The sequence below is a fragment of the Phyllostomus hastatus genome, unplaced genomic scaffold (genome assembly GCF_019186645.2).
Source record: "Phyllostomus hastatus isolate PE091 unplaced genomic scaffold, TTU_PhHast_1.1 phas_contig_65, whole genome shotgun sequence".
Classification (NCBI taxonomy): domain Eukaryota; kingdom Metazoa; phylum Chordata; class Mammalia; order Chiroptera; family Phyllostomidae; genus Phyllostomus; species Phyllostomus hastatus.
The window spans coordinates 3584692-3605264 of record NW_025333932.1 but is presented as its reverse complement, the minus strand read 5'-3'; the positions used below and the strand labels follow the sequence as shown (position 1 = coordinate 3605264).

Sequence of the window (20573 nt, the reverse complement as noted above, 5' to 3'; positions counted from 1 at the left end):
TTAAGCATCCTTTGTATTTCATCTTTAATAATTCTGTAAGTATGGGCATTTGTAGTAAATGCCCACCCTTCTGATTTTGGAGTTCTCCAAGTTCTTCATTCAGCTCTCCCTTACTTTTCTCAGTCTTCTCTCTCTTTAACTTCTTCAACTGTCTTAAGCAGCTGACTCCCGGATCTACAGCTCTGTGCACAACCCCTTCTTTCTGAGGTTTAGTTTCACACCCTTCTTGGACAACTCCTCTTGAATAACTCCAGACATCTCAAATTTAATACATTTAAACTCTATCTTTTTCGATTGTAAAGTAAACGGAAATTTGTTTTCTTGTGTTACTGTCCACTTCTCTGCTGGTGTTAAAATTTTTTCCTTATTCTCATTCTTGAATGCAGTCCTTTGGATCCTTTTGCAGTCATTTCTTACCTGTCAGTGCCCTAGTCCAAATTTTTATCTTTCATTTGGACTATTACAGAATAGCTTAGTTCTTTTTACCCCTAACCATCCTTTCACAGTACCATCAGATTACTTGGAAGTTGCAAATTACCTCATTGGTTTTTACATGTACACACAGAACCAGCATCCCACACCTTCCTCACTAAAACCTCTAATGGTTCATTATTTCCTGTCAGGTCTAAAAGCTCTTTATCTTAGCATTTAGGTCCCTTCATGGTCAAGTCAGAATTTAGTCATTCAGTCACACATTACTTCCATGCATTCTACTATATAGTAATGTTTATGTCATACTTTATAATGGAACATCCATCTTGGTTTTATCTTGTAACAGCTCTTAATGAAGAGGTTAGGAGGAGATGGGTTCATCCTCATTTTGTAAGTGAAGAAATTGAAACTTATAGAAGTGAAGTGTCTTGTTCATAGTTTAAAAGCTAGCTAGTAGAATAGTCACGACTCAGACCCATGTTACTTCTCTCTTATACTGCCAATTAGGAGTGAGTACCAGCATGGAAAAAATATCTCTATCCTTTTAGTAATGTTACCTCTGGAAGACAAAGATCATACGTAGAACGATACCTTTGAAAGCTCCAGGGCACTTGTTCCCAGCCTTTTGGACTATGAGAATTCCTTTTTTAACATCAATTCTATAGTGTCTTCCATGTCATAGAAGTTGGATACTTTAATATTCATAGTTAAGAACATGACAGAGCTGCTCTGAGTCCAGTAAAATTTTAAAATTATTTTTCAATTACATCATCTGTGTGGTTATAATGTAATTATAATGGGCCTAACTATAAATGCTTGATATGCATATAGACTTCAAGATTTTTGCAATAACAAATTTTCCAGAGGTACATTGCTCTGCAGCAGTGATTGGAACCACTCTGGAGCAGTATTTGATGAGACTTGGCAACACTGGAACTGGTTAGATAGTCTTTCATTCTCCTGTGCAGTACTAAATTTACCACTGTTTATAAAAGTAGAATATGGGAAAATGTCCCTAGAATAGATTCATCTCATTGTAAAATTATTTTTATATCTCTGAGATTTGTAAGACCATTTATAAACTTTATAGTTTGCTGTATTTTTCCTCTACTAATTATAATTAATTACTCAACATTATTTCACCTCATTGTAAAAAAGTTACCTAAATAAAATACGGTGTTTCGCTCAGTCATTTGCTCTAAAAGAAGCAATAACAACAACAACAAAAAACTTTTTTCAGTTAATACAGGAGCCAAGATGAGACACCTTTTCATTACTGGTTTCTACTAATGTACACTGATGATCAGCCGTACTTACAGAAAATAAAATTTTTATATACTCACATACTGCTTTTTTGTGTTAGAAATTAGGTAAGTGGTTGGTTAATTTAACATGTATTGAGCATGAATCGCATGCCAGTAATCATCTGTGTACTTTAGAGATTGGAGAGAGTACAGAAATTAAAAAGCATTGGTCCTTCCACCATGGCCAGGTAGCTCAGTTGGTCAGAGTTCTGTCCCCATACATTGAGGTTGCAGGTTTGATCCCCAGTCAGGACACCCACAAGAATCAACCAGTAAATGCATAAATAATTGGAACAACAAATCTCTCTCTCTCTCTTTCTCTCTTTCTCAAAAATAAAAATAAAAAGAATTGGTCCTGCCTTGTAATCTGTGTAGTATTTGGATAGGTAGACATTTATTCATTCATTTTGTAAGTATTTATTGAGCACATAGCATAGGATAGACCCTGTACCTAGGTATTGGTGATTCAGTGGTGAATGAAACTGCAAAAAAAAAAAAAGCCTGCTTTTGTGTAGTTTGCATTCTTGTAGAAAGAGACAGACAATAAGCAGTAAGTAAAATACAGTACGGAAAATGGGAAAAAGTAGAAAAGAAGAAGGAGGGTATTGTAGCTTTGGAAAGAGTGGTTAGGGAAGATTTCACCGAAAAAGTGACATTGGAGAGAGATCTGAAAGAAGTGAGTGAGCCCTGTGAAAGATGAGAGAGGAAGAGCAGGTGACTACAAAATGCAAAGTCCCTGAATCTGGTGACCCTGGAGTGGTCCATAAACTAGAGGGGGTGGGTGTAGGTCAGAGGTAATTTGGCCTAGAGGATTCATCACAGGTTGTATAGGGCATTTATAGCCCATTGGTAATAATTTTGAATTTTACTCTGAATGAAATGGGAAACATTTGAAGATTTTCAGCAGAGAAATAATACGATCCTACTTGAAATTAAAAGGTAAAAAGCTGGTGGTTGTGTGACAGATTGACTGCTGGGGGCCAATTGACTGACAGGGAAACCAGATGAACTATTGAAGAAATCCAGGAAGGATAGCATTGGAGGTCATGGAAGGCACCATATTTTATATCTATTTTAAACATCAAGTGAATTTACTGGAATTTACAGGATTTACTGATGTCAGAAGTGTGGGACAAAGCATGAGAAGACATGGCTGTTTCTGAGATTTGTGAACATATGTTATAGTTTTGTGTGTAGATCATGGAAGGCTACAACAGGAGATCAAAGTGAGTGTATCTGGGGACCTGTCAAAATGGTAATGTGAAGCAGTTGGAAATTCATCTCAAAGGAATTAGGAGGTACAGTCAGTCTACATCAAACTATAGTCTTCAAGCTTAGTATCTTACTGTTTTTCTTTTCCTTTTTACCTCGTTCTTCATATCATTGCTTTTGCTTCTTGCAGATATCCACTATCTTAGACCCTCTTCCTCTTTCAGAACATCCAACCTGGAAACAAACAAATCTGAAACACCTCTACATTGTCTTGTAACTGTTCCAGTTATACTTGTTATTAAGCTTTCAAATAATTTTTGTTGGAGAAATTTTAGGCATTTTAGAAATAGGAAGGGAAATATGTTTTTAGGAGGAAAAGGATACTGTGTATTTAATTTTGAAACCATGTTAATGCTAAGAGCAGACCTGAAAATATACTCGCCGTGATTAAGTTTTAGAAACTTTTAAAAAAGAGTAATCATTTGCCCCTCACTCATATTCCCCCTCCTGTGCATTTCCCCTTACTTAATATAGACCTTTTTTTTTCTGTTGCTCAAAAACTCCCTCACTGCAGAGATCCAGAACCTGTTTTCATAGTGTCTTCATCCTGTCATTTGTGGTCTGATTCACCCTGCTCTTTCATGTTATGGTGGTTAAGCTTTTCAAAGTCTTAATAACAATTTTTATTGACTTATATTGCCAAGCACCTAGGACACGTGAAAGCACATGGTGAATCCTATTCATTAAAGCCTTGGAGGTAAAGTGGAGGGAAAACACAGGAGAAGACTGTTTTGCTAGAACAACACAGGGCATAACAGGGATAATGAAAACCCAAGTTTAGTTTCACTATATCCAGAAATTTTGTCTTTGCAGTACATATATAGCTATGTGGTCATGGCAATTATGAAAAGACTGGGAAAACTATTAATATTGATACTGCTGATGCATACTAGATGACCAAAAGGAAAGAATTGAATTGAAAACTCTTAAAATTCTAATCCCCAGTCACTTTTGTCAAAGATTCACCATTTATACTAGACTACCTATATCACATATTATTCATAATTAGATACTTGATTTAGTTTATGCAGTAAACTCTTTGCTCATATGTTCAGCTTTATAGTTACACATTAAGTATTGTCATCTGCTTATAATTTTCATCAGAAAAAAAAACATTCTTTCATACTGTCCCTGGAGAATTCTTGGTATTTATGTTATCAATTGGCTTTTATAATTATAGCCTGTTTTGTACTATTCATTCTGTATATGCTGTGTTTAAAGTAGCCTGACATCAAATTAGGTGTCTGACTTTATAATTACTTCTAGAGCACCAGTCTGAACACAGTAGTATTCCTTCCTTGTCATCAATATTGGGAAGTTGAGCTTGATTTTTAGAAATCTTATATATGAGTACCATTAATTTCATATTAGGGAAGAGTTATCTAAACTCCTTTTATTTTGTCACTATTGGTGGCTTTCAGTTTAGATTTTAGTAGTTTTCTGACAGTACATGCAGTACTTAAAAGTTACCTAGAGATTAACTTGCTTAAAATTTCAAGTTGTGCCCTGGCTGTTGTAACTCAGTGGACTGAGTGCCAGCTTGCAAACCAAACAGTTGCTGGTTCGATTCCAAGTCAAGGTGCATGCCTGGCTTACAGGCTGGGTTCCCAGTTAGGGGCATTGTAGAGGCAACCACACATCAGCACTTCTCTCCTCTTTTTCCTTTCCTCTCTTCTCTCTAAAAATGAATAAATAAAATCTTTTTAAAAAGGAAGAAAAAATTTCAGGTTGTATATGGAATATGCACACTTAACAAAATTATATGGATCCTGAGCATAATTCCCTCTTAGATATCACCTGCTCTTGAAAATGAGTCAGGCTGATAGGAGGATGTTTGGAAATTTAAATACATCTGAGGACTATTTCTAATGCAGACTCAGAACTTCAGGTGTTGTTCACATGCATTAGAGCTGAGATCCTTTTCTAAAATTGTAACTTTTATTTCCATCAAGTAGCTTGTTCTAAAACATCTGTGATTCCACTTTAGTCATTTGGTTTAGTATACAGTCTCCTCTTGCTAACTGTTTAATCTATATGCATCTGAATAAATTATTTTAAAAATAAATAAGTTATTCTTATCTATTCCCTTTGGTTTCCAATTCACTGTATTCAGTTGTCTTGTCAGATTTGTTTTCGATAGTTTTATCAGCTACTTGGGACTCCAAATAAAAAATTTTTGAATTCTGAAAGTAACTTCACCATGTCTTCAGTTTTCAGAACCTACATGACTGCATTAAAATAACTGAAATGTACATTTTCTCCTTTGGTTTGTTCTGCAGATTAAGTAAATGAGGACGATTAAGAGAGTGATCTTGAAGAAATTCAGCCTTGGTTACTCTCCTCATTACATGCAAAGGCCAGAATAGGAAAGTTTACATTTAAACAGTCTGTGGAAACTACTTACCAGCCTTTTACATGAATAAACTGTTGAAAAGTTTTTTTCTTTTATTTCAGGAAGTCATTGTCTTTAGCATGTAAACTCAGCCTTTCCATGTTTAGACAAACATAAAATTTTGTATCTGGCAGGTTAGGCCCAAGGAGTTATCTATACTATGTATAACTAATTCGTTTTCCCTTTTTTATGGTTACTAAAAGTTTCAGGCCGGCTGCATTTGCCCTGCATGCAGCATGTTAAAAAACCACTCTACCTTTTTTTCTCTCTTTATTTAAATAGGGTTATTTAAATCTGATTTTTTATTCAGTCCCCTCAGACTTCAAAGCTGTTCTGTTGACTTCTGACTCTCTGCTTGTAGACTGCGTGCTGCTTCTGCTGTAGGTGTCTACTGCTACTTGTCCCTTTTCTTTCTCTTCTCCTGATTTCCTTTTGGTTTGTACATTCTTCTTGGCTCCCAGGCCAAGTGATTTAGTTTGATCATCATATTTCTCTAAGAATACTGCTTTCCTTCTGCTCTGTGAATTAGCTGTTCAAAGCATGCCAGGGTAACCATTATATTTGGCCATCTGTGTATTTTCCTTGATGGTTGCTAATACATTGATTCTTTTACCAAAGAAAGTAATTTGGCAGTTCTTCATTTTTTGTTACTTAAAGAGCACTAGTTATTTGGCTTCTTAAAAAAAGAGATGTTACTGGAAAAGAAATACTGTTTTTTTTAGTATAATAAAAATTTTTTAAATTTTATTTTAATCGTTGTTCAAGTATAGTTTTTTGTCCTTTACTCCCATCCCTCCCCACCTCCCTCCCATTTCCAGCCCCCCTAGTTTTTGTCCATGTGTCCTTTATATTTGTTCTGTAAACCCTTCCCATTTTCCCCTGAAATTCTCCTGAAGATTCCCTCCCCTCTCCCCTCTCCCCTCTGGTCACTGTCATCCTGTTCTCTATTTCAGTGTCTTTGGCTATATTTTGCTTGCTTGTTTGTTTTGTTGTTTAGGTTCCTGTTAAAGGTGAGATCATATGGTATTTGTCTTTCACTGCCTGGCTTATTTCGCTTAGCATAATGCTTTCCAGCTCCATCCATGCTGTTGCAAGGGGTAGGAGCGCCTTCTTTCTTGAAAAAGAAATACTCTTTAAAAAATAATTGTGGTCAGGGAATAAGCTCTTGGGCATTGCTTGTGTTCTTAATAAATATATCCTGTTGGTCAAATGATATTTTCTGGCAAAATGAATACCCCAAAGCAGAAGCATACTTTGTGAAATTTGTTAACATCCACTGTAAACATCTGTGACACATTGTAGGAACGTTAAATGCGTATGATAATAGACTATAGTTTATTTTTATAAAAAATAGATTTTACTTTAATAATTGTGGATAAACTCAAAGTGTGGAACTGCAAGATCATTTAAGCAATCATTTCCTTTTGCAGAGCAGTACTTCTTTTAGCAAAAAGTGATGAAAAAGGCCCTGGCTGGGAGTTGGATAGAGCGTTGTCCTGATAAGCTAAGGTTGCAGATTCAGTCTTGCACACACAAAAATCAACCAGTGAAAGCATAAATAAGTAGAGCAACACATTGATGTTTGGTGTTCGTTGTTCTCTCTCTCCCCCTCTCCCTCCTTTCCACCCTCTTCCCCTCCTTTCTTTCTGTAAAATCAATTTTTAAGTATTTTTTAAAAAGTGATGAAAAAGGCATTAGCACTGATAGATATTGTTGAGATAAATGACATGCCTCTGACACAGCTGTGCCAAAGTCTTTAATGGAGTTTTCTGCGATAGGGCAAGGAAAGTAATTGGCTATGTCTTACTTTGAGACTTTAGTTTTATTTTTCAGCTTTATTTTAGCTCTCTTTAGTGTGAATAGAGGGTGGATGGCCAGAACTTAAAGGAAAAAAATAATGTATATGAAGTCATTCCTTTGAGAAAAAAAATCCTTTTGCTGTCTTACATTAGCTTTAGTGAAGAAAGTGAGTCCCATATGTTAGTGTATTTAAAATATTAGAGAACTCCTACTTGTATGAAAGAGTGGTTTGTTAAAATGTAGATACTTGTATAATTGTAATAAAATTAGCTTATGTAGGTAGCTATTTAAAAATAAAAGCAAAAGCCTAGGTTATGTTCATTTTCCATAACATGTCCCATATTAAACTATGGCATACTTTACTCTGGCCACAGTTACTTGACTTGGCTCTCTTTTCTCTTATTAAGAGAGGGAAAGGTATGTCTTGAACAATATATATTTCATCAGTTTCTGTTTTAACTTAAGGGAAAGTGTTTTTTTTTCTACTAAGATTCTGCTATATTCAAGCCTGAGACTTTTTGTAGGATTGAGAGAGATACTGTAAGTCACGTTGGGGAACTACTGATTTATATTTGATGAGTTTTATAAAAATCCCACCATACCTATTGATTCAGAATCTGAAAGTAGGGTCCTTGAATTTGTATTTTTAGCCAGATCTTCAGGTAATTTTTTAAAGGCAAGGTCAGGAATTAGGAATTAATACCAAACAACAGAATAAAAATAATACTTCACTGCAATATAAAATTCAGTTAAAGATCAGTAAATTAATTTTTATATCAAAATAAATAATTTTTATGAAATAACATAAATATTCTTAAGTAAGATGTATACTTTCTATGACCTACTTTGGGCTATGCTTACAGATTCCTTAGGGTACATGAATTCACTCTCCTACCTATTCAGATGCATAGGTACATATGTATAAGAAACACTACTACTTGGATATTTGTTCAATTATTAGGAGAAAGGAAGGAAATAATAGATTTATTATCTTTTTAAAGCGTCACTGAAGCAAGATGAAGAAAGGAAAAACTGTTAGAAGAATTGAGTAAAAGAATAGGCAGAGATAACAGCAAGAAATTGAGATTCATTCAACCCCCACCCCCCTTTTTTGGGGGGTCTAGACATATAGTTATTTGCTGATTAATAATTAGTAATTTGTGCCCATCACAATGGATGTGTGATTTTAGAGGAGGTGGGATACATAGCAATCATTTCCTTTTGCATGTAGCACCTGGAGTGATAACATGGTTACAGGTGGAAGGGGTGTTCCTACCAACTATAACTTACGTCTCAAAATGGAGTACTTTCTGTTTAGAATTTTATTGTATTTGATTTCTATAGAGAGCAATGAACAGAATTTGAAAAACCATTTTAATAAATGGAGAGTTGTGTTTTTTTTACTAGTCTAAAAATGCATGGTAATTTGGAAAATTTTTTAAAGGATTTGTGAAAAATAGCTGAAATATAAAATAGATGATTTGGATATTTGGATATTTTCCCTATGACATGCACATCTGTACAGTGAAACCTGTACTTAATAAGTTGATGAGAATAAACAAGCAGTTTTTCTTGTTCCTGGCACTGGTTATGTTTGTTTTGTATTTGGTTTTAAAAATAAGTTATATGGAGAATATTTTATTTTTTTGGTAATACAGAATATGAGTGTTAATGGAATTTTATTCTTTCTTAGGTCATGTTTACTGGTGAAAATATTCCCGTTCATCCTCATGTTTATAGCAATGGTCATATCTGTTTATCCATTCTAACAGAAGACTGGTCCCCAGCGCTCTCAGTCCAATCAGTTTGTCTTAGCATTATTAGCATGCTTTCCAGCTGCAAAGAAAAGGTAGGACTTTTCAGAATTATTCCAGGTAATATCTCCTCTTTCAGTTTAGGTAGACAAACTATTTTAATGTACATTTTATTTAAAGGAAGGACACAATGCTTTTTATTATATAGGAAATACCATATTTAGTAATAGATGAGAAAATATTTTGATAATTTTGCATTCCAAATAGAAGTCATTATTTTATATTTTGAAATGGAAACTTCTGCAGATGTTCTTAAATAATCTGAATTTCATTTCTGTAAACATGCACAAGATAAAAGTGTCTTAAGAAATTCTTGTTTCTAGATTTCACAGTGGAAAGCCCCAGAAACCAAGAATCATAGGTTTCTCTCTAATCCCCTCCCCTTTCCTGTCTCCTAAGTCTCTCACCCTGTCACTGTCTTTCAGGGCATTTCCCAGGAACCTGAGCTTTGCTATCATAATGGTTAGGTAAAGATGGAAGACTAGATTACCAGTAGAATTTTTAGGACATTTCCTCTTACTCTCCTTTATAAATCCACAGATTTTTTGTCTGATGAAGAGAAAAAAAAGACCAAGAAGAAGAATCACATGAGTTAAATTTAGGATATCCTTTTAAAAGTACCTAGATCCTCTGCATTCCTGGCCCTCCTGTCATTCCTGCTTTAGGGTTTAATGTAGCACAATGTTCATGTAGTTCTACATGTTTTAAAGCCTCACTTTTCCATAAAGGTTTCCTTCTGTATTCTTTTTAAAGAAGAAACTAACTTACCTTTGAGATTAGAGAGCTAAGAAGTTACTTATTTTATAAGGGTTTTTTTCCCTTGTATTCCCCAGATTGAACTGTCATTTTTATTAAGTTAGTATTTAGAGAACTTTTAAGATAGTACTTTATTTTTAAATGGTAGGTTACCTAGACTCAAACACTTCAAACCACTGTTTGCAAAGTGAGTTTCTTGGAATGTTAGTTCCATGAAAGGTTTCTTGATGTTAGGTTTAAAGGGGTGGGGGGGATGGTTTTTGTTTAGTCATGGGAAATAATGGGTTAAATTGTATTTTTTCAAAGTATAACATTAAGAGCCCTTAATATGCAATTTTATATACCATATAGGAAAGGAAATTAACTCTAACAGTTAAACTTGTGACACACCATTAGTTAAAAGATGGGTGTCTCCTATGGGAGTAGGGGCAGACTGGGTGGAAAAGGGGCAAAGGGGAAAATTGGGACAAGTGTAATGGCATAAACAATAAAATATTTTTAAAAAATAAAAATGAAAAAGATATGTATTAATGTTCAGGAACATTAATATGTTCAGGAAAAAAGGTACATCTTAGAAGGGATGAAATGGGGTACATATTATCTAATGTAAGTCTCACTTTTTAACTTCCCTTTCCTCTTTGCTATTGGCTTTTCTAAGCTGCATTTTAAGACTATACTTGAGTGTTTGTTAACTCCAAGGAATTTGGAAACAAGTCTCATTTATTGGTTACATATTTTCTCCTCCCCCTTCTTCACCCTGCCTCACCGCCCCCCCCCCACACACACACACATACCACTTTTAAACTTTCAAGTGTAGAGCAGAGCAGTGTGCAGTGACAAGGGCTTCTATATCCCTGCTAATGTTTAATGTCTATAGAAAGGTGAGGCAGTAACAGAATTGAATAGGGAAAGTTAAGAGATGAATATCAGTGAAGTCTGCACATAGCTCTTGCATAGCCCTGATGGTTTTTACCTTTGTTTGCATTTAAATATAATTATTTACTTTTAAAAACTAGGAAATGACTATCTTTTCTACCTCCTTCATTCTTTTCTATGCTTTACCATTTCCCTCACATTCTAGGTATTTGCTATTATTTCTTGCATACTTAGTATGATTAATACCATTTAAACTATTGATAAACTATATTGTATAATATAAATTATCTGGAAGTCAGAATTCTGGCAGCATTAGTTCTGTGAAATATAAAATACATTTCTTTGGTACTTAACTATATATTATTTTTACTGTGTCAAGTACTAGGATACAAAGACAAACAGGAAACTTTCTTTGCCATTGAGGGGATCTAGCTTCAAATAAACTTTAAAAGGTCTTTTAAATTCTCACCAAAATTTTATTCTACGGTAGACATGTTTGTATGAGTTTCACTTTACTAGTAGAGTCTTTTTTTAATATAAATTTTAATTTTTACTATAGTTATTTGAGAACTTTGCTTTAGTCATAATTCTTTTATTCCAGTTTTCCTTTTCATAGTCAAGAATGGTTTCCTAAACTGAAGGCATTTAAATATATTATGTCAATACATTTCAGTAGATTAAAGATAATTTCTGATACTGAGACCAGGGGTTTTAAAATTTTCAATAATCTACCCTTTATTCTCAGTGCCCTTAAAATATAGATAGTCCAAATTCCCAGGCTGCATTCCATTTCTAACACAATTTTGGTAATCTATCTTATCATATAGTTTACTTTCTCTAAGCACTCTATCTCCTCGATCACTTACCAGTTTGGTTATATTCTTGAGTTAAACATGTGAGTGGTGTTTTTCTTCCTAAAATGTTTTTTCTTAACTGGGTTCTAATAAACACACACGTAAAAGTAGTTTATGAAATTATTTGCCATAATAATAGCCATTTATTTCACATGAACACTGTTTATGACTTTACAGGATAAATAACAGCAGGTCATCTATTTTTTGAAGTAGCCAGGTATCCTATTTCATAATACTAATTTTTCAGGAATTTCCTCAAATATTATAAATAACAGCAGATCATCTATTTTTTGAAGTAGCCAGGTATCCTATTTCATAATACTAATTTTTCAGGAATTTCCTCAAATATTATTAACAGGGTAAACTTGGGATAATTGTTGAACATACGCTCTACTCTTCCCTTTTGTTAAATTAATATTAACTCAGAGGGGCATTATGAGGTTCAACTAAGAGCCTCATAGTTATGTGAGTTTTAGATGTGCCAAGTAGACTGCCTGTTTTTCCTTCCTGCTATCTAGGTAGTTCTGCTTTCACTGCTTTTTGGTTGGACCTATCATATTATTTACTAACCTGCTCTCAGTGGCTTTAGTACAGATTGGTATGTTTCCAGATCTTTGTAGTGTCACACATTTCTTGTGTCTGATAAATGTACAATAGTTTTCATAAAAATTCTATTTTATAATCTATCTTTAGGGTATTGGCATCACTGTTTCTGATGCAGCTCCCTTACAGAGCTGCCATGTGTTTGTAATATGGTGCTAGTCAGGACTTTTATACAGCAGAAATGCCCATATATCTTTTCCTCCTTTTCACTCACATTGTTTGGAAACTTAATCCTTTGGTCTGTCCTTGGTGATACTATCTTACAGAAAAACAATAATCCTTTGTGGAGTTGCATTAGTTTCTCAGACAAATCTAGTTAGGTAGACTTTTCCATTTTAATTAGCTCACAAAATTATTAAATTATTTCTAATGAGGTAAGATAAATGAAACCAGATATTTTTACAACCTAATGCTGCTACTTTTGGTTAATAGTTATTCTCTAGTAATCCCATACCTAACCCAAACTACCCTGCCCCTATTTTTTAAAAACAATTTCAATGTCAGGAGCCTGCATTCCCAATAGCATAATCAATAAATCATATTTTTTTAAAGAGTCTACATTCCCTAGAATTTCTTTGTTATGCTATCAGCATTTATATTGTTTTTTTATTCATGTTACAATAGTTTTGCTAAAGCTTTTATTAAAACTATCTCTCCCTTATGTTTTTCTATTTTACAACTACTTATCTATTTAAACTTTTTTTGGTTTCAGAGACGACCACCAGATAATTCTTTTTATGTTCGAACATGTAACAAGAATCCAAAGAAAACAAAATGGTGGTATCATGGTAAGCAGTTTTATTTTAGAATAATAACTTTTAGCATTTTAGCTTGAAAGATTATATATCTGTTTGCTTGAGAAAAAGAAGGGAATATAATTGATGTTAAATTTTTGTAATATGGAGAAAGTTCTTTAAAATACTTTAAGACATTTTATGGGTAAGTTACTAGCTTCTTAATGGGGCATATAAAACCATAATTATCATACAAGTAAAAACCTAAAATTGCTTTAACATTTTGAAACTCTACCATTTTATTACAAAAAAGAAGTCCTTAATAATAATCTTTAGGTCTAATTAGAGTTTGTTATGGGGAAACTTGTTGTTTAAAATAGAAGTTTTTGTGCCTTACGTACTCATTTAGTTCTGATACTGTTCTTTGGGAAAGGAAACCCCATTGTTAGAGATGACCCATTAAAGAAAGCTCTTCCTATTCTAATAGTTATTCCTCAAAAAATTGAGATTCTGCTTATTGTAGTTTATATAAACAGTACTCTAAATAATTTTAAATTTCTGTTCTGTGTTTGTTGGGAGGGGGATGATAACTTTTGTAAAAGCTGCTAGCATCTTTTCTAAACTGACCTTACCGCATCACCAAAGAGATGTTTAAAATTAAAAACAAAAAGTTTATATTCCTCCATGTACTTTTTAAAACAGCTGTACAAAACCCAACCCCTGTGATTTTGTATACATGAGAGTATTTCCTCTGTTTTGTTTTTTTAACATTATTTTAATAAGAAATTAAAACTGATGAGACAAATTAATAGGAATCGAGCCTTTCCCTGTTACCTTTCTTTCTATTATGAAACCTGTTATCTTAGTTAATTTGAGTCAGTTAAAAGCTTTTTTAAATTATAGGAGTTCTCTAGGTGTTGAGATAAAAAGTGACTGGAGTCAGCGCAATGAAATAGCACTATTCCAGCAGCCACAAATTAGTAAACACCATGAAAGAAGAAAGCCATTCCTGAGAGCTGCCAAAATATGCATATTTGGGATAATGTTAATGAGAAATGCAGATGACCCAGAAGAAGAAATAACAAAACTTTTAAGAGCTATAAAAAAAAACTTTGGTGAGAAACCAGTATTATTTTAAAAAATGTATATCTTTACAAATTAAAGGTTTAATGTAAGTCAGTGAAAATCCAGTGGAATGATGGGGTGGGTGTTTTAAAGGTTTTGAAAAAATCAGCTTGAATTTTGAACTAAAAGATAATGGAGAATTAATTCTCCAGACAGCAAAACATATTGGTATAAGAATAGACATTGAAATGCAATTACTCTTTTGTAGGCCTTTCTACATAATAATATATGTATATATGGTGAATAAGGTGTCACAAATCAGTGAAAAGAGAAAAAATTGTTTTGTAAGTAACCTTGTTAGAAAATTGGTAATCATTTTGGGAAAGAAAAACTTACATTTTTATTTCATGTATGGAATATTTTCTGTAGATTAAATTAAGCAATATTTAATGCAACAATAGAAAAGGTATTTTTTTTTATTAGAGAGTAGTCAGGTGCCCCAGGAGTCCCAGGAGTACCTGCTGCTTATTTTTTTTTTGTTTAAAGATTTTTATTTTTTTATTTTTAGAGAAAGGAGAAGAGAAACAGAAATATCAATGTGTGGTTGCCTCTTGCATGCCCAGTACTGGGGACCTGGCCCGCAACCCAGGCATGTGCCCTGACTGGGGATCCAAGTGGCGACCCTTTGGTTCATAGCCCGAGCTCAATCCACTGAGCTACACCAGCCAGGGCAGAAAAAGTATTTTTTTTTTTTTAAAGCTGGGTATTATCTCTGGAGGAAGGAAGAATATCTGAAATTAAAGGGAATTACAATGAAATTAAACATTTAGTTATGTGAAAATGTAAACCTTTTATAAAAACACCAAAAAACTTCAAGTCATAGTTACTATAAAGCTAAAAAAATTGTTAAATATAATTAAAGTTAAACATAGCTTGTGAAAAATAAAGACAATTTATGAAAGTTGCTTAAGCATAAGTATAATAAAAGCATGGGTGGAAAAATTCAACACACTAAAATAATTACAAATTTAATATTTGAAACTGTTACTGAATTGGCAGAGTTTTATAAGTGCAGTGCTGTAATAGAGTATTGGGTAGAATAAAATAGTGTTTTCTTACTTGCTGGTGGGATAGCAACTTACTGTAGTCCTTTCAGGAAGTAGTGCAGTATTAAACAAGCTTGAAGCTTAAGATCAACCTTTTATCTCAGATATTTCTGAGTTCTTCCTAAGAAAGTCATCTTTACGAAGCTTCTGAACTTCCGAGATTTCTTCCTAAGACAATCATTTTTAATACAAAGAAAACATTCTATGCATGAAGTGTTCTGTGAAGCATTATTTATAATATATACCCTATTCCTTATCTTCCATGTTGTTGCCTCTACAAGTGCTATTTACCTGCAATGAATCCCTCCACACATACCCCTGTCTTCTTGGAAACTCCTTCACCAGAGCCTTGTTGATTGCTCCCTCCTTTAAGGAATATAATAAACTTTATTACTGTGACTAGAATGCAGGTTTTGTTTTAGTTTTTAAGATATCTCCAGATCATTCTGATACAGCTGGTCACTTGAGAACTTGTTTCAAGGATTCTTAGTTATAAAAGGACAACTTTTCAAATAAGATACACTGATAATCAGACTTAAGGAATTTTTTCTGAGCACTGAAGTTCCACCAAAACTTTAACAAGACCCTACTTTAATCAAACAGCCCTTCAATTTATATGGCTGGCTTCTCATTCTTTTATATACTTTTGCCTTTTAGGACCAAACACTGTGCTACCACTTTCTTCTGTGCCTTTAAAGTATCCAAGCTCCTAAGATAGTGGTTACTTTATTTCAAACTCAACCTCACTAATAATAGAAGAATTCCATTGTCTTTTCTATTGTTTTTAAACTATGTTTTAAACTTTGAGAAGAAACTGTATTAGAGTGATAAATTTTAAAAATACATCTGTTTTCAAAGTGTAACTCTACCACTGTATTCCATTTCCAGTGTTAGATGGTATATTTCTATTTTTACTTTCCTTACTTCCTCATGGGGAAATTTCAAAAAGAGCATCCATCGTCTTTCACTCTGGCTGGTGGCTCAGTTGGTTGGATCATTGTCCTTTGCACCAAAATGTTACAGGTTCGATCTTCAGTTGGGGTAGTACAGGAGGCAAATTGATCAGTGTTTCTTTTTCACATCGATATTTCTCTCTCTGTCCCTGCCCCCCCTCTCCCTAAAATCAATAAACATATACTTAGGCAAGGATTGACAAAGAAGAGAATCATCATTTAACCTCTCTAATGGTGCCTTATATAGTTGAAAGGACTTAGGAGAAGTTCTTTATCTAAGATAACTTCCAGAGCTCCTTATTACCTGCCTTTTTGAATAAGAAATGGAGAAAAGTCATATAGTGATAAAAGAAATGTAAAAGTAATTCTTTAAAATAAAATACACTTAATGGTAGAAGTTATTTTGATAGTTAATCATTTTTATCTATTACTGAGAAATCCATACTTTCATAACTAACTAGAAAAGTCTGTTAGTAGTTTGAGGATCGATCATCTCCAATTTAGCCAAAAAGTGCCAAGAAGAGGCTTTCAAACAAAATTTACTTGTTACTAAATGTAAAATAGTCTAGGGTTTGTATAAGAATTAACTTTCCCAATACACAGATTAAAAGTATACCTTCTTCCACTCCTTCCCCACAAGTACAAATTAACCAGGTTTTAAAGACACTGGATTCTAATTCAACTAAATCATGAGTATCCTAGTCCAGCTTTAATCCTGGGATGGTATCCTGGCCCCAGGTACAGAATTTTTTGTAAAATTTTTTTCCTTTTATTTTTTCCCTTTTTTTAGATTTTATTTATTTTTAGAGAGAGGGGAAGGAAGGGAGAAAATGAAGGAGAGAAACATCAATGTGCAAGAGGTAAATTGATTGGCTTCCTCTCACATACCCCACACCAGGGACCTGGCTAGCAACTCAGGCATGCACCCTGACTGGGAATCAAACCGGTGACCCTTTGGTCCACAGGCTGGTGCTCAGTCCACTGAACCACACCAGCCAGGGCCAGATGTTTTTTCATTTACAGATAATTCTGTTTAAAACATCCTCAGTTCATTAACCTACAGTGACCATTCTTACCTCAATATGGTCTTTGCTCCTGCTTGAATCCTGCATGCTTAAATTATTCTCTACCCACATTCTCTCTTAAATAAACAGTTTTGCTCCACCAGTGAGCCTGGTATGAAATCAAGGAAAGGTAATGTTAGTGTCCACTTGAAGGTGATAGAGCAACTGCTCTGCCATAAATGTGAGTGGGTACGTGCAGGAAATCTTCTTTGAACTTTTTCTTCATTTTTAACTATGTAGTATATATTGTTTTCTTTATACATTTCAGAATAATTTATAGGCAATGTGAAAAATAGCCCACCTTGGCATTGTAGTTGAATTTCAAAAATCTTATCTAAAAGGTAATCATACTCATTTGCAAAGCAGAACACATGAGGTTTTAGAGTTTTGCGGTTGTTAGTTGCTTTTCTGCTCAGCCGCTGTAGTTCCAAAAGATCTTCATTGATCATATTCTCTTTGTAACACCAAGTTACCAAGAAATAAGGTCTTTTTATTTCTTAGCATCATCTAATTCTGAAAGGATTACAATGTGTGACCTGCAAACCTAAACAAAAAGGTCATAGACTAAATAAAGACTTGCTTGGAATTGGATGAACTCCCTGAAACAGTTAACATTTCAGTTTCTAGAAACCATGCAGAATTGCAGGCCTCAGGTTTCGAGCTTCACAGTCCTGCTGCGTGGTGCTAACCAGCATCCGTGGATCAGCGTGGGTCAGAGTGTTTGTCAAGTGTAATCAGAGAGGCAGGAGAGGTTTTGGATTTAGATTGGTGATGTATGTGTACTTTAAAGGGAGCTTCTGGATGCAAGATGCAGGCGCTATTAAGGAAAATTTAGTTTATCTCTTGATTTTAGAAAAAGAGGTCTCAGCTGACACACTAGAATTGAACTGCCAAATACTACCAGTGCCAGGTTCTTGAAAAAATAAATAAATAAATAAAGCCTCTCTCTCAGCTTAAATTTATGATCTTCCACATTATTAATATACCTTAAAAGTTAGGTCAGTCGCTGCTACCCTACTGTTTCATCTTTGTATACATTATATCTTAGACTGTTTTGTGCCACATAATGATGTTTCAGTCAACAGTGTTCCCATAAGATTATAATCTTCAATACTGTATTTTTACTGTATACCTTTTCTATGTTTAGATACTACCCTTATGTTACAGTTGCCTACAGTGTTCAATACTGTAACATGCCGTACTGGTTTGTAGCCCAGAACATTAGGCTATACCAAATGACCTAGGTGCATATTGTAAAAATCATTAATATTAATATGTGAACATATATACTTTACTGTTGCTTACTTGAAGTTGACTAAGGTCATAACTGCATTGGGATGCAAATATTCTGTGTTGCCAATTAAAGCAGGGTTCCATATACTTTTGAAAAACAATTGAGAGAGTAGGGTTCAGAAACTAAAGGGAACTAGCCAAAATAGGTGTTTGGACAGACAGTTTATCTCAGTACACTGAGGGGGCTGCAGGATTTACCTGTGGTTTAGAGCTAGAATCTTCCTTAGAAAACAGATCTGTATCCAGTTCAGTGTACAAGTGAATGAATGACTGAGCCACAGAGTTCTATTGTAAAGTAGACATAATTGCTCTTGAAAAAGATTTTGTAAAAATTTTGAAATTATAAAACTATTTCAATAACATAGCCAGCTAGAATGCATTAATAACATTCACATGTTTTCTATAAATATAAACATTTATAACTAAGTTTCATAAATTACTGCTTTCCACAGGTGGGAGTACAGCTCTGTGGTTCCTGAAGCATTTTTCTTAAGGTGATAGAGAATTGAACAGTAGCTTAAGGCTGCTCTTGAGTATTGGCTCCAAAAAACTAGGCTTATTGGAAATAAGTTCTCATATATTTAGATGTATATTCAATAAACTGATGAGTTTGCAATTTGGGGAGGAGTAGAGGAATATCTTCCACAAAATTACAGACTACATTCAGGTTTCGTTCAGCTGAAACATTCCTTGTGGGATTATAAGGGGATAGGAACATAAAATTATTTCAGGCTAGTATTAACAAACTCCTTTTCTCCTTATCTCCGTTAGTTGTGAACCTTTTTATTTGTACTACCTTTTAGGGTTATAAAACCATTTTCTAAATTCATGAGTCCTAATTTTTATACTCAGTTTCACAGTCTTTTGCCCTTTATAACAATTCTGTTGTCTATGCTGAAGTCTTTGTTGAATCTGTTCATTAAAGGAAAACTTGAATTCCTTAAACTTTTGAGAGACAATTCTAACCGTAAAGATTGATATTTATCTTTCTCATAGGTAGCATTCCACTTCATACCTACTGACCTTATACTGCGTTTCTTTTCTTCTAGTCTTCTGTCCCTGGGAATATCCAGGGAGATAGTTTCCAGTATAATGTGATGGTTCTTATACTCTCGGGAAAACTAAATAACCTTCTTCTGATACAGTTCTCTCTCATTCACTTTTCCCAGAACCCAGTGAAGTTAGCCATGGTAGGTGCTATCTCTTTGGAACTGGTCATTTCTGTATTCTGTTTGAGGGTATAATTTTAGTAGGGGCTTCTGCAGTTTCAGAAAAAGTTTAAATGGTTAATAGATTGTTTTTTTCCAGGCCATCATCTTGCCACAAATACTTTAGCCAGGAGGTTAAATACATTGAGTTCTTTCAAGACCTTTTGTAAACCTATTTTTGTCTTGATCCATGATGGATTTCATTGTAACAACTTTTTTTGGTAAGCCAGTTCTGATATCTAATAATCCTTTTATCTAGCCAGGAAACTGTTCCTTCTGCTAACAGATGAGTTTTTTTGCTTCTTAGTGATGGCCTTTTTTAAGGAAAAGGTGACCATGGCTTTGGCTCATACCTATCTTACCTGTGTGCTCATCGACTCTTGAATACATATAGCCATAATGCATTTGTAATGTTTAATTGAACTCCATCTTCATAACTTATTTTGTGAGATTATTTCTTCAAGGATACAGTATTCAAGGCAGGTAGTATTGTACTAATTTCTTTTAACATCTGACCCAAAGTGAGAATTGATACGGAGAATAGCTTCACATGGATATCCCAGTCATTTTGGATGTTTGTAGCACATTTTGTAATGGCCTACTGTCCTAGAAGATTTCTATAATGAATAACCTGATACATTTATGGTACCACTGTCAAACATGACATTTTTGGAGATAAAACCTTATTGCTAACTTATTACTTAGGTTTGAGTTGAATTTTATCTGTCACTTAGTGTGTACATTGTCATGTGACGTGATACTCAAGTTTATCCTCAGTAGTTTGACATGTTAGGTAGAGTTTAGTGCCACCTCTTAGCTTAGAGATTTAGGTATGATAGTTTTGATACTGATTTCAAGGCCATTAGTGTTAAGAAATATAGTACTGAAGAAGTGATATTTTAGGGAACTTACTCATATTCTTAAGTTTATTTTACATCCATTACTAATAATATACCCTCTTTTTCTCATTTTCACAGTCATTTAAGAAACAGTTTCATGTGACACTTAGAGGCTATAAACTATTCACTTATTTTCTTAAAGATTATT

At 34.0% G+C, this 20573-nt stretch overlaps 1 protein-coding gene across 1 annotated transcript in view; it reads left to right on the top strand.

The window, feature by feature from the left end:
- The window catches only part of UBE2W (ubiquitin conjugating enzyme E2 W), a 55725-nt gene that overhangs the window by 28822 nt on the left and 6330 nt on the right, over window positions 1-20573 (top strand). The window contains exons 4-5 of the mRNA XM_045849427.1: window positions 8894-9049; window positions 12816-12891. Coding sequence (XP_045705383.1) covers window positions 8894-9049; window positions 12816-12891 — 232 coding nt within the window. The remainder of the gene's footprint in view (window positions 1-8893; window positions 9050-12815; window positions 12892-20573) is intronic.